The following is a 22,119-nucleotide window of genomic DNA, read 5'->3' as shown; positions in this document are numbered from 1 at the left end:
CTACGCAGCAAGGATCTCATTCAGATTCGACAGGGAAATTAAAACCTTTACAGACAAGCAAAAGTTAAGAGAATTCAGCACTGCCAAGTAGCTTTACACCAAATGCTAAAGGCATTTCTCTAGGCAGGAAACACAAGAGAAGGAAAAGACTTACAAAAAAACAAACCCAAAACAATTAAGAAAATGGTACTAGCAACATACATATTGATAACTACCTTAAATGTAAATGGATGAAATGCTCCAACCAAAAGACATAAACTGGCTGAATGGATACAAAAACAAGACCCATATATATGCTGTCTACAAGAGACCCACTTCAGACCTATGGACACATACAGACTGGAAGTGAGGGGATGGAAAAAGATATTCTATGCACATGGAAATCAAAAGAAAGCTGCAGTAGCAATTCTCCTATCAGACAAAATAGACTTTAAAATAAAGACTATTACAAGAGACAAAGAAAGACACTACATAATGATCAAGGGATCAATCCAAGAAGAAGATATAACAATTGTAAATATTTATGCACCCAACATAGGAGCACCTCAATACATAAGGCAAATACTAACAGCCATAAAAGGGGAAATCAACAGTAACACAATCACAGTAGGGGACTTTAACACCCCACTTTCACCAATGGACAGATCATCCAAAATGAAAATAAATAAGGAAACACAAGTTTTAAATGACACATCAGACAAAATTGACTTAATTGAGATTTATAGGACATTCCATCCAAAAACAACAGAATGCACTTTCTTCTCAAGTCCTCATGGAACATTCTCCAGGATAGATCATATCTTGGGTCACAAATCAAGCCTTGGTAAATTTAAGAAAACAAATCATATCAAGTATCTTTTCCAACCACAACACTATGAAACTAGATATCAATTACAGGAAAAAAAACTGTAAAAAACACAAACACATGGAGGCTAAACAGTACACTACTAAATAACCAAGAGATCACTGAAGAAATTAAAAAATTCCTAGAAACAAATGACAATGAAAACACAACAGCCCAAAACCTATGGGATGCAGCAAAAGCTGATCTAAGAGGGAAGTTTATAGCAATACAATCCTACCTTAAGAAACAAGAAAAACCTTGCATAAACAACCAAACCTTACACCTAAAGCAATTAGAGAATGAAGAACAAAAAAACCTCAAAGTTAGCAGAAGGAAAGAAATCATAAAGATCAGATCAGAAATAAATGAAAAAGAAGTGAAGGAAACAATAGCAAAGATCAGTAAAACCAAAAGCTGGTTCTTTGAGAAGATAAACAAAATTGATAAACCATTAGCAAGGCTCATCAAGAAAAAATGGGCGAAGACTCAAATCAATAGAATTAGAAATGAAAAAGGAGAAGTAACAACTGAAACTACAGAAATACAAAGGATCATGAGAGATTACTACAAGCAACTCTATGCCAATAAAATGGACAACCTGGAAGAAATGGACAAATTGTTAGAAAAGCACAACCTTCCCAGACTGAACCAGGAAGAAATAGAAAATATAAACAGACCAATCACAAGCACTGAAATTGAGACTGTGATTAAAAATCTTCCAACAAACAAAAGCCCAGGACCAGATGGCTTAACAGGCAAAATCTATCAAACATTTAGAGAAGAGCTAACACGTATCCTTCTCAAACTCTTCCGAAATATAGCAGAGGGAGGAACACTCCCAAACTCATTCTACGAGTCCACCTTGATACCAAAACCAGATATGTCACAAAAAAAGAAAAGTACAGGCCAATATCTCTGATGAACATATATGCAAAAATCCTCAACAAAATGTTAGCAAACAGAATCCAACAGCACATTAAACAGATCATACACCATGATCAAGTGGGGTTTATCCCAGGAATGCAAGGATTCTTCAATATATGCAAATCAATCAATGTGATACACCATATTAACAAACTGAAGGATAAAAACCATACAATAATCTCAATAGATGCATAAAAAGCTTTCAACAGGGCTTCCCTGGTGGTGCAGTGGTTGAGAGTCCGCCTGCTGATGCAGGGGACACGGGTTCATGCCCCAGTCCTGGAAGATCCCACATGCCGCGGAGCGCCTGGGCCCGTGAGCCATGGCCGCTGAGCCTGCGCGTCTGGAGCCTGTGCTCCACAATGGGAGAGGCCACAACAGTGAGAGGCCCGTGTACCACAAAAAAAAAAAAAAAAAAAAGAAAAGCTTTCAACAAAATTCAACACCCATTTATGATAAAATCTCTTCAGACAGTAGGCACAGAGGGGACTTACCTCAACATAATAAAGTCCATATATGACAAAACCACAGCCAACATCGTTCTCAATGGTGAAAAACTGAAACCATTTCCTCCAAGATTAGGAACAAGACAAGGTTGCCCACTCTCGTCACTATTATTCAACATAGCTTTGGAAGTTTTAGTCACAGCAATCAGAGAAGAAAAGGAAATAAAAGGAATCAAAATCAGAAAATAAGAAGTAAAACAGGGTCTTCCCTGGTGGCGCAGTGGTTAAGAATCCGCCTGCCAGTGCAGGGGACATGGGTTCAAGCCCTGGTCTGGGAAGATGCCACATGCCGTGGAGCAACTAAGCCCGTGTGCCACAACGACTGAGCCTGCACTCTAGAGCCTGTGAGCCACAACTACTGAAGCTCACATGCTGCAACTACTGAAGCCCGTGTGCCTAGAGCCTGTGCTCCGCAACAAAGAGAAGCCACCACAACGAGAAGCCCACGCACCGCAACGAAGAGTAGCCCCTGCTCGCTGCAACTAGAGAAATCCCGCACGCAGCAATGAAGACCCAACGCAGCCAAAAATAAATAAAAATAAATAAATTTAAAGAAGTAAAATTGTCACTGTTTGCAGATGACATGATACTATACATAGAGAATCCTAAAGATGCTACCAGAAAACTACTAGAGCTAATCAATGAATTTGGTAAAGTAGCAGGATACAAAATTAACGCACAGAAATCTCTTGCATTCCTATACACTACTGATGAAAAATCCTAAAGAGAAATTAAGGAAACACTCCCATTTACCACTGCAACAAAAAGAGTAAAATATCTAGGAATAAACCTACCTAAGGAGACAAAAGACCTGTATGCAGAAAATTATAAGACACTGATGAAAGAAATTAAAGATGATACAAACAGATGGAGAGATATACCATGTTCTTGGATTGGACAAATCAACATTGTGAAAATGACTATACTGCCCAAAGCAATCTACAGATTCAATGCAATCCCTATCAAACTACCAATGTCATTTTTCATAGAACTAGAACAAAAAATTTCACACTTTGTATGGAAACACAAAAGACCCCGAATAGCCAAAGCAATCTTGGGAAAGAAAACCAGAGCTGGAGGAATCAGGCTCCCCGACTTCAGACAATACTACAAAGCTACAGTAATCAAGACAGTATGGTACTGGCACAAAAACTGAAATATAGGTCAATGGAACAGGATAGAAAGCCCAGAGATAAACCCATGCACATATGGTCACCTATTTTTGACAAAGGAGGCAATGGAGAAAAGACAGCCTCTTCAATAAGTGGTGCTGGGAAAACTGGACAGGTACATGTGAAAGAATGAAATTAGAACACTGCCTAACACCATACACAAATATAAACTCAAAATGGATTGAAGACCTAAATGTAAGGCTAGACACTATAAAACTCTTAGAGGAAAATATAGGCAGAACACTCTATGACATAAATCACAGCAAGATCCTTTTCAACTCACCCCCTAGAGAAATGGAAGTAAAAACAAAAATAAACAAATGGGACCTAATGAAACTTAACTGCTTTTGCACAGCAGAGGAAAACATAAACAAGACGAAAAGACAACCCTCAGAATGGCAGAAAATATTTGCAAACAAAGAAACTGACAAAGGATTAATTTTCAAAATATACAAGCAGCTCAATGCAGCTCAATATTAGAAAAACAAACAACCCAAATCCAAAAATGGGCAGAAGACCTAAACAGACATTTCTCCAAAGAAGACATACAGATGGCCAACAAACACAGGAAAGGATGTGCAACATCACTAATCATTAGAGAAATGCAAATGAAAACTACAGTGAGGTATCACCTCACAACAGTCAGAATGGTCATCAAAAATCTACAAACAATAAATGCTGGAGAGGGTGTGGAGAAAAGGGAACCCTCTTGCACTGTTGGTGGAAATGTAAATTGATACAGCCACTATGGAGAGCAGTATGGAGGTTCCTTAAAAAACTAAAGATAGAACTACCATATGACCCAGCAATCCCACTACTGGGCGTATACCCTGAGAAAACCATAATTCAAAAGGAGTCATGTACCACAATGTTCACTGCAGCACTATTTACAATAGCCAGGACATGGAAGCAACCTAAGTGGCCATTGACAGATGACTGGATAAAGAAGATATGGCACATATATAAAATGGACTATTAGCCATAAAAAGAAACAAAAGTGAGTTATTTGTAGTGAGGTGGATGGACCTAGAGTCTGTCATACAGAGTGAAGTAAGTCAGAAAGAGAAAAACAAATACCGTATGCTAACACATATATATGGAATCTAAAAAAAAAAAAAGGCTCTGAAGAACCTAGGGGCAGGACAGGAATAAAGACGCAGACGTAGAGAATGGACTTGAGGACACGGGGAGGGGGGAGGGTAAGCTGGGACGAAGTGAGAGAGTGGCATGGACATATATACACTACCAAAGGTAAAATAGATAGCTAGTGGGAAGCAGCCGCATGGCCCAGGGAGATCAGCTCGGTGCTTTGTGACCACCTAGGGGGGTGGGATAGGGAGGGTGGGAGGGAGATGCAAGAGGGAGGAGATATGGGGATATATGTATACGTATAGCTGATTCACTTTGTTATACAGCAGAAACCAACACAACAATGTAAAGCAATTATACTCCAATAAAGATGTTAAAAAAAATTTAAATAGCCACATGTGACTAGTAGCTACCCTTGTAGAAAGCACAGTTCCAGATAATGTGAGAAAAAAGTAATTCTTAGCTCGTATTCACTGGGCTCCTCGAACTAAACCTCAAAGAGTAGAAACCTCAGAGATGAACCAAAAGCAATTCTGAGGGTTATTAATGTATAGTTTCCAGGAGCAGACTTTTTAAAAAAGTGCATTCCTCCATCTTTATGTTGTAACATCCCATCTCTTGGGCACTAAAATGCTTTGGCTCTCAACTGTTCTGCATATTAATTAACTATGTGGAGAGCGAACCCCAGATTGACTGCTTCTTTGCAGTATCAATTCTGGGTGCACAGAAACAGCCATCCATGAAGGATGTGAGTAGCCAGGAAAAAGTCCACTCATAGCAATAAAATCACTTTGAAGCAAATTCAGGAGACATTCTGCCTCTGATAAGAGTGTTCAGGGAATGCAGGACTGAAAAGTGAAATCAATCGAACTGACGAGAAAAGAACCACAGAACATTTTATTATTTTAAAGAAACCCAGAGAACATACAGTGAAAAGGTGAAAGGGCAGAATTCAAAAGAGTTGAATCCTGGGGTCGGCTCTGGTTCCCGCAAGCCACCCCACCCAGGGAATGCTGAATCTCCTGAAAAACTCTGCCCAGAGACTTCCCCGGGGCTCTTCCGCATATTTCAGAGTTTTGGGTCTACCTTTGGGGATAGCTGGCCTGGACCAGGTGACCAGATACCCTTTTTGCTCTTCTAAGGTCTGGAAGTGACCAGATCAGAGTAAACGGGGCCACTGACAGCCCAGGGACTTCCGTCTATCCTGGAGCGTCATCAACATCCTCGGCCATGGCAAATGCTTCAGGACTCCAATATGGCAAGACCTCTCCTGGACAGGCAAGCAATGGGCAGGCTCAAGAAATTGTCTAAATAATCAGGCAAAAATGTCTGTCATCAGCACATGGAAAGATGAGGCATTGGGTCTCCAGGCTCCAGTTCAGCCTCCTTAAGGAAATTAGCTGGTAATTTTCTAGTATCCCATATTCTACTACTTACAAGCATCAGTTGAGGAAAAGAAATTGCTCTCTTGCCACAGTTACTCTGTGGGCTTCACCCCAGATGGAGTATAGGAGGAGGAAGCTTTTTAATGAAAATAGACTTAATTTCCTGAAAAGATTAGTATAAGGTCAGGGGGAATGAGTCTTTTGACTCTCTCATGAAGCCAATTGACTGGAGGCTATTTTACTCGCTAAAAAAGAAGTACATCTAAAAAAAATACACGATAGTCTTTTTGCTATATAGTAATTCATTGGAACATTCACCAACATGAAAAGAGGGCTTCTGGTGGGACAAAGCTACACAAATGACTAATGGTAACCTGATGTCTGATTCCATAAATCAAAGAGATCTTGTCAAAGTACCCCAAGTCAAATCTCCAATTACTGGGACATGTTTCAGGAAGCATTAAACCTGAATATCCAGAGACTGGGGGACTTGAATCAGAGGCTAACAAACCCAACCAGAAACCTTATTATAACTAAGAGAGATCAGAGGGACAAAGCAAATACAGAAACATCACAAGGCAGGGAGCTACATCTCAGAAAAGAAACCTTTGTCAAAAATTGAGAAAGGACGTAGAACATTCCCTCGGCTTCCATCAAATACAATGGTGGAAGGTGTACCTTAGGCCAACTCTAAAGTTAGCTGAAAGCATCAGACAAATTAATCGTACATAATTTACTATGTAAATTATAGTTCATGTCTTTATAATAATAAATCTGTGTTGACATAAGCCTATGAGAAGCGCGGAGAAAAAAACAGAGGATAGGAGAGAAAGAAAGGTTACTATAAATTTAAGCAAGTATTTACCCTACAAAACACACGTGTTAGTAGGGATGCTGTTTAGGAAGAGAACTTGCCTAAAATTCAGAAATGCGATGTTTTACATTTGATTCAGTTAGGAAGAAACCTGATAGCCCTACTGAAGAAGAGATCTCCTTAAAAGAAAGGCAGTACCAGGGCTAGAGGTCCAAAATGGGTCATGTTTTAAAGGTATTAAGTAAATTTCAACAATACTTGCAAATGAGGAAAGCAGGTGGAAGTCTGAATGATGGAGGTGCCAATGGGATGAAGCTGACAATGCAGGGGAGTCTGGGGCTTCTGAAAGTTGGCAGGTTCTGCTACGCCTCTCTTTATTTGCTCAGAAGGGAGAAATAGATGAGAACCTTGAGTGCTCAGAAAGCTGGGAGGGAGCCCTGAATTCTTCTGTGGGATTAGCAGGAGGGCAGGCCTAGCCATCATGGGAGCTATGCATGTTCCCAGGAGTCTTCACATTAAATCAGGTTTGCGAAAGAGCCAGAGGAGCTCCACCTTTAAGTAGGAAAGACAAAAGCCATCTGCTACCTGAACCCCAAACTGGCTAGCAGGAAGCTTAGAAGGATGTGTCCCACTGAAGGCTGAAAGAGAACCATGGTTCAACACAACAATGAACAAAGTCGAAGGCAAATGAGAAAGACAGCCAGTTGTCTACCATCGATTAAATACTGTACACTTATTAAATGGCACTGTACACAGTATTTGTAACGTTGACTATTATTTACCCTTGTACATTTCCATAACTGCATCCGCATAGCAAAAGGGTAACCTGGTCGAAAGCACACTCTGACCTTTATTGACCCCTGGCTGTGCCACTTACCTACTGGGAAGGAAATACCCACCCATGGTGTTAGATTTACACATTTAAATCTATAAAGTGGATACACACATGACCCGAACTTGGCTTTACTGTGCTGTACTGTTGCTGTATTGTATCACGTGTCCACAGATGCGTGATGGAAAACAAAATTGCTCTGGGGAGGAAAACTGTTAAAGATGTAACTGAGCTTCAGGGATGTCTGTTCTGTCTCTATGGCAGGCAGAGCCCCCAGTAGGCGTGGGGAAACTGCGTGAATGTGTAGACTAGGAAGAGCCTTGTAGCGGAAAAAACATAGAGCTGGGATTGCCTTGCCACCAGGATAAACATCTTTTACATAGTTTAACATACATTGCGTTTTCTAGGAATGCAACTACTGTGTAAATTGAGGAAGGTGATATTTTCAGGGGGAAACTTTACTAAGATTCTTCACCAGTCTGGGAAATTCACATCACCAAACCAAGCTGCTCTGGGTGTCTGAGTCTATTTTAATCCGATTTGTCAGTCTGCACTGGGCGCTGTGTGTCTGTGGTGATGTTCACAGCCTCAGGCACCCTCCAACTTCATGTGTATCCTACCCAGGGTGTTTACACATTGAGGTACTCATCATCTTCCTGTGAATTCCCTCCTTTTACCCCGCACCCCCAAACTCCTGCATATTGCATCAGTGCGTTTAGAATTACATATGAAGATAAGTTCCACTACCTTTGCATTTCAGTTCAGGGCATTACAAAGCACTCACTCTCTAGAGGGGGTGCCAGGGCTCAAGTTTGGAACCTCTTGTCCTAGAAGCCTGAACCTGGGCCAGTCTCTTGGCTCCTGGACCTCCTGTGCTACGTGAATAAAAATGAGAGGTTTGGACTGACTTCTGTTCCATGATGAAGTGGTTGAGGGGAGCGGGCTGTTTGGGGCAGAGGATTTAGACAAACCACAATTTGAGTGGGAAAGGGCAAAGGGCAGCCAGCGATCAAAAGTCAACCTCCTTCCCCTGGCTGCACACCCGCTGCCCCAATTTCCAGGCATCTGAGGTCACAGGAACAACTTCAGGGCACATATTAATCTTCACAAAGCAATCACAAGCCAGGAGTTTCATCCAGAATTTCAGTGATTAAAGGTTATCAACACGCTGAGTCATAAACTAAGCTACAGATTCCCTGAAGGAGGTGCCAACCAGCTATCACCGTAGCCCCAGGGGCCCATGTAGCACCAACTACCACTGCCTCCAGCTGGACACACAGGAGACCATACCTCTTTGTGCCATCAAAATGGAGACCAAGATGCACGGGCAGAATCGAGATGAGCACTTCGGTATAACGTCTCCTGCCTTATTGATGCTGCCCGGGCTTTGCTGAACCTTCCCAGTTGTTACTTTCCCTCGTATGTTTCCTTCCTTTCTTTTTTTCCCCCCAACTGAAGTTGGGGTTTATTCCCCAGAACCAAAGACTGCGGGTAGGGAAAGTGAAAAAGGAAAGACATGAAGATTTGCAGCAGGGAAATATGATATGCCAGCTCACGACCCTAAAAAGCAAAACACACGTCAGCTTACTCGCCTTATCTGTTTCGTTTAAATTCTAGGGTCACAAAAATAGATGTGCAGTTAAAATGTGCACAGCATTAGGGCAGCAATAGTTACCCGGGGGACAGTGACTCTGACCCCATGGGCCCCTTCAGAGATGAACAGTGACACACACGAGTCCCAGGGCCTGGACACGCAGACTGGCCTTATTCCAGAGACTTCTATCTGGGTTCCACACTTCCTCACAACCCTGCCCACAGCTGCTAGCTCGCAGCCTCAGGCCTGAGTGCTTTGTGCTCACAATACATCCTTTCCAAGTGAGTCATGGATTCCTCTCGTCAGAAACACCTCCTGGCACAGAAATTGTTTCAGTGAACCACACCTTGACCCATGCCACCAATCTTCAGGGCGATGCAAAGGTGGCTTTCCAAGCAACGCCAGGCTGCTGCCCGGAACGGTCTCACGCTCACCTCCAATGCCCCCTGCCCTGCTCAGGCACACCTCCAAGTTAGGACTAGAGGGGCCCAACAAACATCAAAGGGTCACCTCCCTGCAACTCAGGTCTGACTACAAAACTGCTGTCTGACTGAGTTTCTATAAAGCGGGACTCATGAGAACACACCAAGGTTATTAGGAGAGCCCTCCTGTGGATTCATCTGGAATGGATGTATACATGTACGCACGCATATATGCGTGCCACACCTGCACACCACACACAAATATACACACCACCGTGTGCGTGTACACACAGATACCTCCACATACACAAACACATATATTCAGACCACTGTATGCACGTACACACAGATATATACATGAATATATCCCCCTCAAAATGAAACAGCGTTTTGGTGACTTTCTCCCAGTGTGTTCTGAAGCGTTCTTGTGGTGCCCCCAAGCCCGGCCGTGACAGGCACGGACCCATCACTCACCTCTCCGTGTCAAAGTATGAGTCGACGTAGGGATGTGGGGCCCCGGCCACGGCGAAGTTGCTGCTTCCAGTGTCAACGAGTATCTGCAGCTTTTATTTTGAAAGGAAAAACAGAGAAACCATCAGGCTACTTGAATAAGGCAACACTCTTGACTACTTCTTTTAAAAATTAAGTACCAAGAACAATGTATTACTTGGAGAAAACTTACATCGATTAGAAATATCTTTAAAAAGCTGTTAGAAAACTGAACCCTGAACACAGTCTGTCGTGAAGCTCGCATGGGCGAGGTGGAATCAGTTTAGCCTCAGAGAGGCACTCAACCTTAAACGAAGGTAAATTCAGTGGAATAAGTGGGATTTTTCCTTTTTCAGCTGCTGGCACCTGGTAACCAGGCAGAGCCCTTTCTCACCCTGGGCTCTTGGCCGGGTTTGTCACTTGGCTGGGGTAGCCCTCCTCCTGCCTTTCCAATCTCACTTGGAAATCCTCATTCACCCCCTCCTCTCCCTCCACACGTCCAGGATGCTTTCCCAGACACATCCTGGCACTGGGCATCCCTCATCTCTGCTGCATAGCACCTGGGATCAACTGTCAGAGGTACCACTTTTTTTTTTTTTTTTTTTTAGTTTTAATGAGTTAGCATTTACACACAAATAAAAACGGAAGACCTTGGATTTTCCACTGGTGCGCTCTGGCATGGTGTTCTCCCAAACCAAGATACAGGAATTCCTCTTATTCCCCTTAGGTCCCTATCTGCCCCTTTCCGGTCAATCCCTCCTGTTTCTCAGAGGCAACCACTTTCTGAATCCTATTACCAGGGATTGAGTTCACCGGTTCCTGGACATTATATAAATGGAATCTCAGGGGAGCGAGAGGAAGGTCTAGCTTCTCCTGCTCAACATGTTTTGGGGCTTCTCACACTGAATAGAGAGACGATAAATGCCCCTTTATGCCTCGTAACTTTGGGAAATGAATTCTCTTAATTCTGTTTACGAACACAGTCACTAGAAAAGTTGCAGGGCCTCACTACAGAGATGTTCGGAAAGATGTCAGACAGAACGCAATTAAAAAAGTATATTATCTTGTTCTCCATTCAAATATTTGATGTTCAACAGCCCGATCTCCCAAGCCACAACCTGGATTGGATTGGGTTTCACCTGATTTTCACATAAACATTCCAAGGGCACCAACTAAATCTGCATGAACTTGGATTTTACAGGAGGGGAACTGGGGATGCCGAGGAATCCTCGCATGTGCCACTGAACAGTTGGTAACAAGGAAAATTAGGTGGAGATCTGTCTGCAGGTCTATGGGGCTGGGCCAGATAGTCCTACCAGGCAGAGTTCTCCCTTTCTTGCTGCTTCTAAATGCTCTGATTTTCAGTGGGCACTCATATCAGAATCTCTGCATGTTTTTTTTTTTCTTTTTTGCAGTATGTGGGCCTCTCACTGCTGTGGCCTCTCCCGTTGCGGAGCACAGGCTCCGGACGCGCAGGCTCAGCAGCCATGGCTCACAGGCCCAGCCACTCCGCGGCATGTGGGATCTTCCTGGACCGGGGCACGAACCCGTGTCCCCTGCATCGGCAGGCGGACTCTCAACCACCACGCCACCAGGGAAGCCCTCTGCATGTTTTTAAAAATACCTCCTTAACTTCAATTCTTTTAAGAGATGGGTTTATCTCATTTACGTCCAATTATACACATTTTTCTTAATCCTATCACTTCCTCTGTCACGTTTTCTGTTTTAATCCTGCCCTTCAGGATTTTTATGGAGGCCTCATCTGTATCGATGACTGATTAAATCATTAGCCACTGGTGACTGATTCAACTTCCAACCCGTCTCCCCTCCCTGGAAATGAGGCTGAAAGTTGCAACTCTCTACTCTCAGGGTTGGTTCCCTATCCTTCAGGGCTTTCCAACAGCCAGCTGACTGACGTGACGCAGGTGTGGTCAGAAGGGACTTGTTATGAGAAACAAAAGACACCTTTATCACCCTTATCACCCAGGAAGTCCCAAGGGTTTCAGGAGCCCTGAGCTAGGAACTCGGACAAAGACCAAATACATATTTCTTTGTATAAATGTGTTTCTTCATATAAATCACAATATCACATATGGACAATGGGAAATCAGCAAGGGCCGGAGCCTCACCCATCATTGGAATGAAGCTCACTCTGTCCTCACAGCAGACATAGTCCAAGCTGACCTAATAATATATGTAACTCACATGGCCTTGCGTCCTCAGTGTCGTCTCTACGTCCTGGATTTAAAAGGTTCCTGAAGGCAAGATGAGCTTTTAAAGTTGCTCTGGAGAAAGTAGTAGAGAGATGAAGAAGAAAGGAAAAAAACCCCAAAAGCCCAGAGTTCCAGGCTCACGGCAGCCATGAAAGCAGGCCGTTTTTACAAGCCTTTCCTGGGTCTCACTGGCAAACACGCACCCAACAGCCCAGAAGGATGCCTGTGGAAAGGCCAGGCCACCTGACAGCCGATTCCCAGGCTGGCATTCCACATCCACACGCGATGCTCCTGTACAACCAGCCCCAGGCAAAGCAGACACAGGACCGCTGTCCTGGGCATAATGGCCCCATTCTCTGCAGACATTTCAGTCTGCTCTCCTGGGTGTGGAATCCCACCTACAGCCTCCGCATCACACCTCAGAACCAAGTCCTCTCATACACTGCCGTCCTCACTTCTGCCACGCTGCACGTTATCCCTCCTTGCAGAGGCAGGCGACACAAAACAGAAAGTCACACCCAAACATAGACGGCATTATTTTACACAGAAGACTCCTGATTGCCAGGCGTTCGTCCCCAGCTGTTTCAGCACAAGACAGCTTTCAAGAAAATTCAATTTGGAGTCACGGCTCGACCAAGTGGGTCACCACCTCGACCATTCCTAGAGGATAAGATTTGAGGCGAGAGACGGCCCAGATAAATGAGGCAGCCACAAAGCCAGGGAAGGAATGGGTTTCTAGAGAGCAGTAAATGCTCTGAGTTGGGCTTCAAGTAATGTTTCTGTGCGATGACCTGGAAACGGACTTTTCTCACATTGACTTCTCGCGCCAGGGCCATGATTTTCCCTTTGCAAGTCCTAGTCTCAACTGCAAAGGAAAAACAAAATACAGTCACTTGCCCTATAAATTTTGCAGCATCCACCCTGAAACCACTGACAGGCAAAGGCTCAGGGTGCAGAAGTCTTCTGGATGCCTCACCCCTACTCCACTCGCTGCACATGCCCTGCTGCGTCCTTATCCCGGGAACTTCCAACATCACTTCCTGTCTCCTTGGGTTCAGCTCCAAGTACACACAACAGTCTAACCACAGAGCCTGTTGTTCATCCCCATAAAGGGACACTGAAAATACATACAAAATCGGATATGCTTTGCACTTTCGAAGCGCAGCTGAAAATGATTCAGAAGCGGGTAAGAAACATCATCCCTGCTTTACAACAAGAAATGCAGAAAGGCCGCCGAGAGCTGCAAGTCCCCGCTTCCTTCCCTATGCTAAGCAGCCTCCTGTAGAACCCACGTGCCATTTCTTCCAGAATTTAGGAACGCAGACAAAAATCTGTCTCCACAAGGAGCAAGCGTCCTGTATTCTGATGGTCACTGGCTTTTCACTGCTCCCATCTTTTTGCCAACCTCAGGGCTCTTTGATGGAAGAAGTGGGTCCCCATTGTGCATCATTTTCACACTGGAGCCTGTCTTCTCCAGAGAACATCCAGGCACAGGGCACCCCCATGTGAGTGGGGCGCACGTGAGGCTCACCAGCCTTTCTCCATCCAGCACCTTGGACAGTGCCCAGGGCGACCTAGGTGCTCAATGAACAGCTGCGGAATGAATGAAAAGTGGGGGACTGAGAGACCTCCACCGAATGGAGATTACCACATGTAAAAGAGATAGCTAGTGGGAAGCAGCCGCATAGCACAGGGAGATCAGCTCGGTGCTTTGTGACCACCTAGAGGGGTGGGATAGGGAGGGTGGGAGGGAGACGCAAGAGGGAGGAGATATGGGGATGTATGTATATGTATGGCTGATTCACTTTGTTATACAGCAGAAACTAACACACCATTGTAAAGCAATTATACTCCAATAAAGATGTTAAAAATAAAGAAATAAATATAGGAAAAATGCACATTCCAGACAAACGGAATGTGTTTATTGACTTATAAAAGCAACCTGCATTGTGCACCGACCAATTCTACAGGAAATGTGGAGAGGGCAAAAGATCTTAGATGACCTTTTCCAGAAGACAAGCTGTGAAAATCCCATTACCCTCTAAGTGAAGACGTTCTTCTTTGAAGGATGCTTCTTTGACAATATTCCCCAATTTTAGCAGCCCCACTCAAACCTGCAGAATGAAATTTTATAAAATAACCATGAAACAAGGACAGCCATTACGCACAAGTTACTGCTGGGAGGGAGCCGGACGGCTTTTGATGGTGGACAGAGTTTTCTCCATGTCAGGAGGGCAGTCCCGTCCTCATGTCACTGTGGCTCTTCATATTTCTGGGCAGTGACAGAGCACACAAGGCCTGGGACCACGTCGTCCTCCCGTCCTGGGCCTCTGCTCCCTCGTGCGGGAAGGGGGCGACTGGCCTCTTTCACAGGATGCCTGCGAGGAGTAAGTGCAGTCGTATGAAGCGAGTAATAAATGCTAGCGCTGATCACACACACGACTTCCAGCAGGAGGTGGGGAGAGAGGTCAGTCATCGGCGGCCATTGCCACAAACTCCATGACACTCCAAGGAACCTCTGGCCAGGGCCAGGGCCAGTTCTGGAGCGATTTGAAGCTAACAGATTCTCCAGGAAGATTCCTTTAGGGGACAGTCAGGACTCTATATCGCCATGCCCTGCTCTGCCTAGACAAAGCTTGCTTGCTTTTTTGTTTGTTTGTTTTAAATTTTTTATTTTTGGCTGCATTGGTTCTTCGTTGCTGCGCGGGTTTTCTCTAGTTGCGGTGAGCGGGGGCTACTCTTTGTTTCAGTGCGCGGGCTTCTCATTGCGGCGGCTTCTCTTGTTGCGGAGCACGGGCTACTGTAGGTGCATGGGCTTCAGCAGTTGTGGCACACGGGCTCAGTAGTTGTGGCTCGTGGCTCAGTTGCTCCGCGGCATGTGGGACCTTCCCGGACCAGGGCTCAAACCCGTGTCCCCTGCATTGGCAGGCGGATTCTTAACCACTGCGCCACCAGGGAAGCCGCTTACTTGTTTTTAGAATGGCACATCTTATGGGGTTTTATTTTCCTCCTTTTATTTTGATACAATTATGAGCCACCTCTCATGCTCTCCGCCAGCGAGCGGAGGTTAATTACAAACCACACACACTTCTGTCTTTGAGACCCAGGCAGAGTCCTACATCCTCCAAAAGGCCTTTCAGTGGCGGCCCTGATCCATTCCTCTCCTCTGACAGCCGTGGCCTGATTTTTGGCCCCCTCCCTTGTCTGATGTCTTTTACTGGCCTCTCATTTCTCCAAGGTGCACCGGTTTCCTCGCAGTGAGCCTGTAAGTTGCTTGAGGGCAAAGCCCTTTTTCTTAGTCTTTGGAACAATCTCCATAATGACTACTTTTGGTAGGAATTCAATAATCACCTGGTCCATAAGATGGGGAGGAAATACACATGAACTCCACCTAGGAGTGGAAAGCTGATAAAGAAGGTAAGCCTGCCAAGAAGCTGGAGAGAATTCACCGGGCGAATTCCAGATACACTTGTACACAGACTTTATTTAGCTTTTCTAGAATTGGCTAGAGTGGCTAACTTAACTTCCCAGTTGCTATATGATCACATGCTTCCTCTTAATTATCCAAGGCTAACCAGAGGTAGGAACAAGATGATGGGGTGGGGGGAGTTTGTTGGTGCCTCCACCTGGCGCCACACTCACTCCAGCTGCTGGGACTCTTCCAGCATCCAGGGTGCAGTGTGGTTCCTTCCCAGCCCTGTCTGATTCCCAGTAAAGCCCTAGTCATACCTGCAAAAAAAGAAAAAAAGAAAAAAGAAAAAAACGCCCTCCAGCATCCATGTCAGGCCTGAGGTGCCCAGGAATGAACGCTCACTGCTGGGTGCAGCCCTGAACCCCAAATACACAGCTGACGGATGAAGTCCCCACATCCTGATCCCTGGGCGGACCGCTCTGAGTGTGCCCTGCGCCACCTCCAGGATTCCCCGTAGTGCTGCCCTGTATTAGTCTTCTCCTCCCTCCTGCCTTGCTGCCCTACGCCTACCAGTGCCTCCGGGTAGAGAGGAACAGGGAAGGTTGACTCACACAAGCCTTGCCTCCTGTGCCCCAGAGAGACCAGACATCTGTCGGAGGGGCTCCCTCCCCAAGGTTCACCACCTGTGGAAACCTCCATATTGTGCACGGCTCCCACTGTCCGTTCTCAATACTCGGTTGATGCACTGGTCAATAACCCCACAGAAAGCCATTTGCTAATTTTGCTGTAATAAGGAAAAAGGTGGCATTAAGGAGAAGAACTGGTTCCACGTCTAGTTAGTGATTAGCAGCCTGAGATCTCTCAGATATCGCTGCCTCTTTTTCAGCAGGTTAATAGATAGGAAAATTAGCAGATAATTTCAATAATGGCTCATTTAACACAACGATTCCTAAATACATTAGCAGCCCATCTGCTGAAGTCTGCCAGCAAGCAGAACGCACAGCGGCGGGGTCCTTTGCGGCCTGGCTCCGCAGGGCTGTGTGCCCACAGTTGTGACATGGGATTGTAGGTGCTGATCTTGTTAATCACGTTCTCTTGGGGCTTCAATTCTGGAAATGAATCTCGTTTTACTTCAACACGCCTTGTTGAAGGAAGCAAAAATAATTGCCACGCGCCATTTCTCCACGTTCTAAAATTAAGGTTTTTTTTATAGAGAAGGAAAAAAAAATCATTTTCAAAGGGCTCCACTTAACACAAACAGATGCTACCGAAGTTAGCTACGAGGGGCTTGATTATACAATCTTTTCAGGCTCTGTGTGTGTGGGTGCACGTGCTTCCTCCTCGCAGATGGGGCTCTTGCTAGAAAAACACAGCCCAGAGACCTGTGGATGGCTTCCCTGGTTCCTGGGAAACCTCAACTGCCAAAAGGATGCTGGGAGGAGAAGGGACACCCGCTTGGCTGTGTCTGATCCGAACGTGACGGCAGTTTTCCACTGAATGCTTAGGGCTTGGCAGGTTGAGGCCGCTGCAGAGGTTGTAGGTTGTAGGAAGGTTAAGTGTGGCGGTCCTTGTTCTAGGAGACTAAAAGTCACCCCGAAATCAGAATCCTTCTGGACATGGGAGCTGTCACTACCTCTGCAGCTGAAACCTGTCACCGGGGTGATGGGACAGTTACTGGAGGGAGGGGCTGCTCTGTGATTGAGTTTCCTAACTTTTCAAACAACCCATCCCTGTTAGGATGAGTGGAAAGGCCGGATTTCTAAGGTAGGAGGAGGAGATTTTATCACACACCAGAGCTGATGCCCTTAAATGTGCTGCAACTATGTCCATTCACGGGATGCTGGTTTCAAGTTCACTTTCTACCTGTGGTCCCAGGATACACCCTGCACTTTCTCTAAAGCAGAGTGGCATGAAAACTATCAGCTTTAGCGTCTGTTAGACCTGGATTTGAACCCTGGCTTAGCCTCCTGTGAATGAAGAATATCACCTGCCATATCGGTAAACAAAGGATGTTGCAGCCATCAAGCCACCACATTACAGCCTCCTTGATGGTGAGCCCTGAGGACGCTCAGGATGAGAAAGCACAGGGTTCTGGCCCCAGGGAGCTGAGACGCACATCAAAGGAATGATTTCAGCGAGCCCGGACTCTTGCATCTTCCCATGCAGAGAAAAGCGCTAAATCCGTTAAGTTGAGATGTCTGGTTTTCTTTAACAATAATATTTTGATGTTCCGACTACCTGGTCTTTGCTGCTGCAAAAATATCCCGGCTCCCCCATTCCCTCTTCAGAGCGGTCCCTCAGAGCCATCTGAGATGCTGTGTCCCGGACTTAAGTCCTCAGTTTTGTCCGCCAAGTAAAACATAACTCTCAACTTTCATGTTATGCTTTTTTTTTTTTTTTTGCAGTTGACACTCCTGTTGGCCGTGGAACCTTAAGTAAACTACTATCTCTGAGCCTTGGTGTCCTCACGTGTAAGGTAAGATGATAGAGTGTTGCTCTGAAGGGCACATGAGATGCCCCTCATGTATGTGTGATACACCCAGAACAGTGCCTGGTACATTGGGGTGTTTCAATTCCTCAGAGAGGGGCAGTGTGACTTGTTTTCCTCTTGCTACAGGGCTGACTTCTCAAATACATCACTGTGCCAAACATCACACGCATCCAGCTCCCCACCAGACTTTCACTACGAGTCTCCACACTGCAGCTAGTGTGGACGCAGCCCAGAAGTAACGTGCGTAAGCTCCAGAACTGGCACCCCTGTGTGTTTAGCATCCTTTCCCCACGCACCGTGGCTGGTCCTGCTGCAGGTGATGCTGAGAGGGACGTGACCATGTGCTGAAACATTTGGGGATGCCCTGTGTCAGCGGCACCTGCACTTGGCCGGTGCAGAGATCCATCCGGGAACGCTCTAATCCCAAAGCCAGGGATGCAGCTTTCACTCACCCTTTCTTTTCTTCCCCACCATGGAGTCGGTATGCCCTATCTATTCTACTTCCAGAATGTTTCTAAAACTGTTCATGCTCCCCTCTCCCCTTCCACCTCCCCGGCTCACCCTGGGGTCTTTGTGTCGCTAGCTCTGAGCACAGTGCCTGGCACACAGTAAGTGCTCAATAAAGCTTGTTGAATGAATGAATGGCGCCCAAACACCACTGAGGTCACCCTGTCGCAAGAGACTTAAGTCCAGCTAGTTTCTGTTCTCTCCGGCCTGGGTTTTCTCAGGGTCCAAGCCCTCCCCGGGGTTTTAGTGAGTTCCAGGGTCTCCCAGTCGCAGCGACTCCTGGGCTCTGAGGACAATTTTTAACAGTGGTGTAGCAACAGCATTAGCATACACTTGAGAAAGAAAACAGTACTCTAAGGCCACTGCCCTAACAAAGCTGCACCTGGGGGTCTCCATCGTTGGGTCTCATCCTTACATGTGAGAGTTGACCCTGGGTTTGTTTCCCTTAATATTCCAAGGCTCCAGCCATCCGTTCAGGCTGCTGAGAATTAGAGACAACATCCGTACTCAAGTCCAAGGGTGTGATCACGCATCCAGGTCTGCCCCTGGTCCAGCAGAGCCAGGGCCAGAAGCCGGAGCCACTTCACCTCTGGGCTCAGAGCTCACAGAGTAGCTGCCATCACACCTGAAGAAGGTACTTGGTTGTCTGCCAAGGGCCACACGTGGTAGCACAGTCTCCAGGGACCACGGACTACAAGGGGAGATGCTCTAAGCAGCCTCGCGTCCACCAAGCTCCTGGAAGTAAGAGCTGGAAGCCAGAAAGCACCTCGATGTTTGCAAGGGGCAATTCAGAGACAGGTAGGCTGGATGATTCCACCTGCTTGGCCAGCCCCTCCCTCTTTGCAGGCAAACTCGGGAGCGGGCTAGGGAGGCAGAAAGAACACAAGGGGCGCCCTTTCTATGGAGGATGTCAGGGCCCCAGGGACCTCCCTGGGCTGCGGAGTTCCCCTCAGCCTCTGAGCTTACACAGTCTGTCTGCTGGCAGGATGCAATCCCACCGATTGAAGAATGAAAACGGATATTTAAACAGACACGGTTGAGAGTCACAAGGCTGGATGGACCTCATTCACTGACGCCAATAAACATGATCCTTTTTCCCACAGAAAGGAAAACTCACGCCGAACTGCCTCTCAGAAAGCACTATTAAAAAGGACAAAAGCAGGTCTGTCTCCTTATTTTGGTGATTGTGGGGGAAAGGGCTAAATAGGGAAAGTGCTATTAACAGAGGGCAAGTCAGCCTTTTCTTCCCCAAAGAGATGACTACAGCCGCTCCCTCCAAAACCCGTTACACATTTCCAGGGTTTTTAGGAGACATCATTTTAGCTAAAAATCGGTTCTTCCTGCACATTTTTCAGAAGAGTTTAAACAGATTCTCAACAAAGGCGTAATGTCTTAACCCTCAAGACATTTCTGGAGTTTCACTAAATTTTCCCTTTTGCTCAAGAGCTGATAACTTTGAACGGAAAGCCATTTCAGATCTGAACTTGCAGAAGAATAGACATGGGATTAACTTCATCCTGGATCCCAGCATTCAAATATTGTTACAACTTTCAGTAAATGTGAAAAGAAATTAAGATAAAGCATATGTACTCACTGCAGCAATGGGCAAGATTTTCAAGTTACTATAAAATGGTTACCCCTCACTATTATTCTAGGTATCAAGATTCATTTTGTAAATTGTAGTAAAATACACAAAACATGAAATTTAGCCTCTTAACCACTTTTAAGTGTACAGCTCAGCAGAGTTAAGACATTCACACTGTTGTACAACCATCAGCACCACCCATCTCCAGAATTTTGCATCATCTCAAACAGAAACTCTGTACCCACTAGGGACTTCCCTGACGGTCCAGTGGTTAAGATTCCGCGCTTCCACTGCAGGGGGCCTGGGTCCGATCCCTGGTCGGGAAACTAAGATCCCGCATCCCACGTGGGGCGGCCAAAAATAAATAAATAAAATCAAAAGAGAAAAAGAAGCTCTGTACCCACTAAACTAATTCTCTATTCCCCACTCCCCCAGCCCCTGGCAACCACCATTCAACTTCCTGTCTCTATAGTTTTGACTCCTCTGGAATCCAGTATTTGTCCTGGCTTATTTCACTTTGCAAAATGTCCTCAAGTTTCATTCACGCTGTAGCAGGTGTCAGAATTTCCTTCCCTTCTAAGGTTGAATAACATTCCGTTGTATGTATATTCAACTTTTTTTTTGGGTCCATTTATCCATCAAAGGACACTTGGGTTGCTTCCAACTTTGGCTACTGTAAATAATGCTGTGATGAATGCAGGTGTACAAATATCTCTTCGGAATCCTGTTTCAGTTTTCTTGGGAAGATTCATTTTTTTTTCAGTGAATATTTAGTGAGTGGTGACCACGTGCCGGGGCCATGGAGACAGAAGATATGGGCCCCTTGTGGAATTTATCACCTAACATTCAGACCCAAGACCAGCCTTCTCTTCTGTAATGGGTTTCAGTCTCTGATGAACTGGCTATAGGACTGGTGAGGAATAAAGCACAAATAACTGTAGTTGACTTATTTGAGGTTTTTCCACTGAACTAAAAGTTTAATTTCTAAGCCCTTTCTCACTCCAACCAACACTCTTAAAGAAAAAAAACTCCCCCCGCTTATGACGATATTTATCAGGGTACTATAATCGATTTTAACACTGTGTAAAACACAAAAGAATTAGAAAAGTAAATTTCCTAATAGGGAAATGGACTGCCAGTCATATTATTTTGCATTTGAGCATACAAATGACTGCATCATAACTGCACTGAATCTGAAACTGACCTGGCCAAATAGCTTTTCGAGGTTAGCCCCTCGGAGTTTATTTGAAATAAACTCCGTGTACGTGTAGTGAAAATACACGTCCGATACTATCGTCAAGTGCTTTGAAAGCAGAAATTGTGATTTAAGTCCTAAGTATCACAAGGGTACAAACACCTTCTAGCAGCAGTGATGACTGTACATGGGTACGTTAATGGTAATAACTGATAATCTAAGATGCCTCATATGCATCTCTGTGTCAAATGCTGTGACCTAGCCTTTAGGACAACATCTTCTCAAAATCTAAAATGGTATCTCCATTTTACAGAGCCCCTTTGCGTACTGATCTGATAGGCCCAAACTTGGAATGCATCAAACAAAAATGCCATTGTTTTCAGATTTGCTACCCTTCGCTAATTTCAGTTCAGCCATTTAAGAAACAGACGTTTCTATGAGGTTCCTAAAAGGTTTTGGGGTTTTTTTCTTCTTATTAAACCCATGAGGAAAAAAAAATATTTTAATAGGCATATGGAGATCAAAGATATCATTCTCTGCTGGAAAGATCTTTTAAAGCCCTTCCAAGTAAATTCCTCTCAGGAAAGACATTAAATCTCCACATTATTTATGGTGTCCAGATATTTTGAAAGAATGCTAGCCCAG

At 45.2% G+C, this 22,119-nt stretch overlaps 1 protein-coding gene across 1 annotated transcript in view; it reads right to left on the bottom strand.

Moving 5' to 3' along the window:
• Positions 1-22,119, bottom strand: part of BACE2 (beta-secretase 2) — a 93,732-nt gene that overhangs the window by 49,429 nt on the left and 22,184 nt on the right. Inside the window, exon 2 of the mRNA XM_032631278.1 lies at positions 10,057-10,145. Coding sequence (XP_032487169.1) covers positions 10,057-10,145 — 89 coding nt within the window. The remainder of the gene's footprint in view (positions 1-10,056; positions 10,146-22,119) is intronic.

The sequence above is a fragment of the Phocoena sinus genome, chromosome 4 (assembly GCF_008692025.1).
Source record: "Phocoena sinus isolate mPhoSin1 chromosome 4, mPhoSin1.pri, whole genome shotgun sequence".
NCBI classification, from domain to species: Eukaryota; Metazoa; Chordata; class Mammalia; order Artiodactyla; family Phocoenidae; genus Phocoena; species Phocoena sinus.
This window is presented reverse-complemented; position numbering and strand designations above follow the sequence as displayed.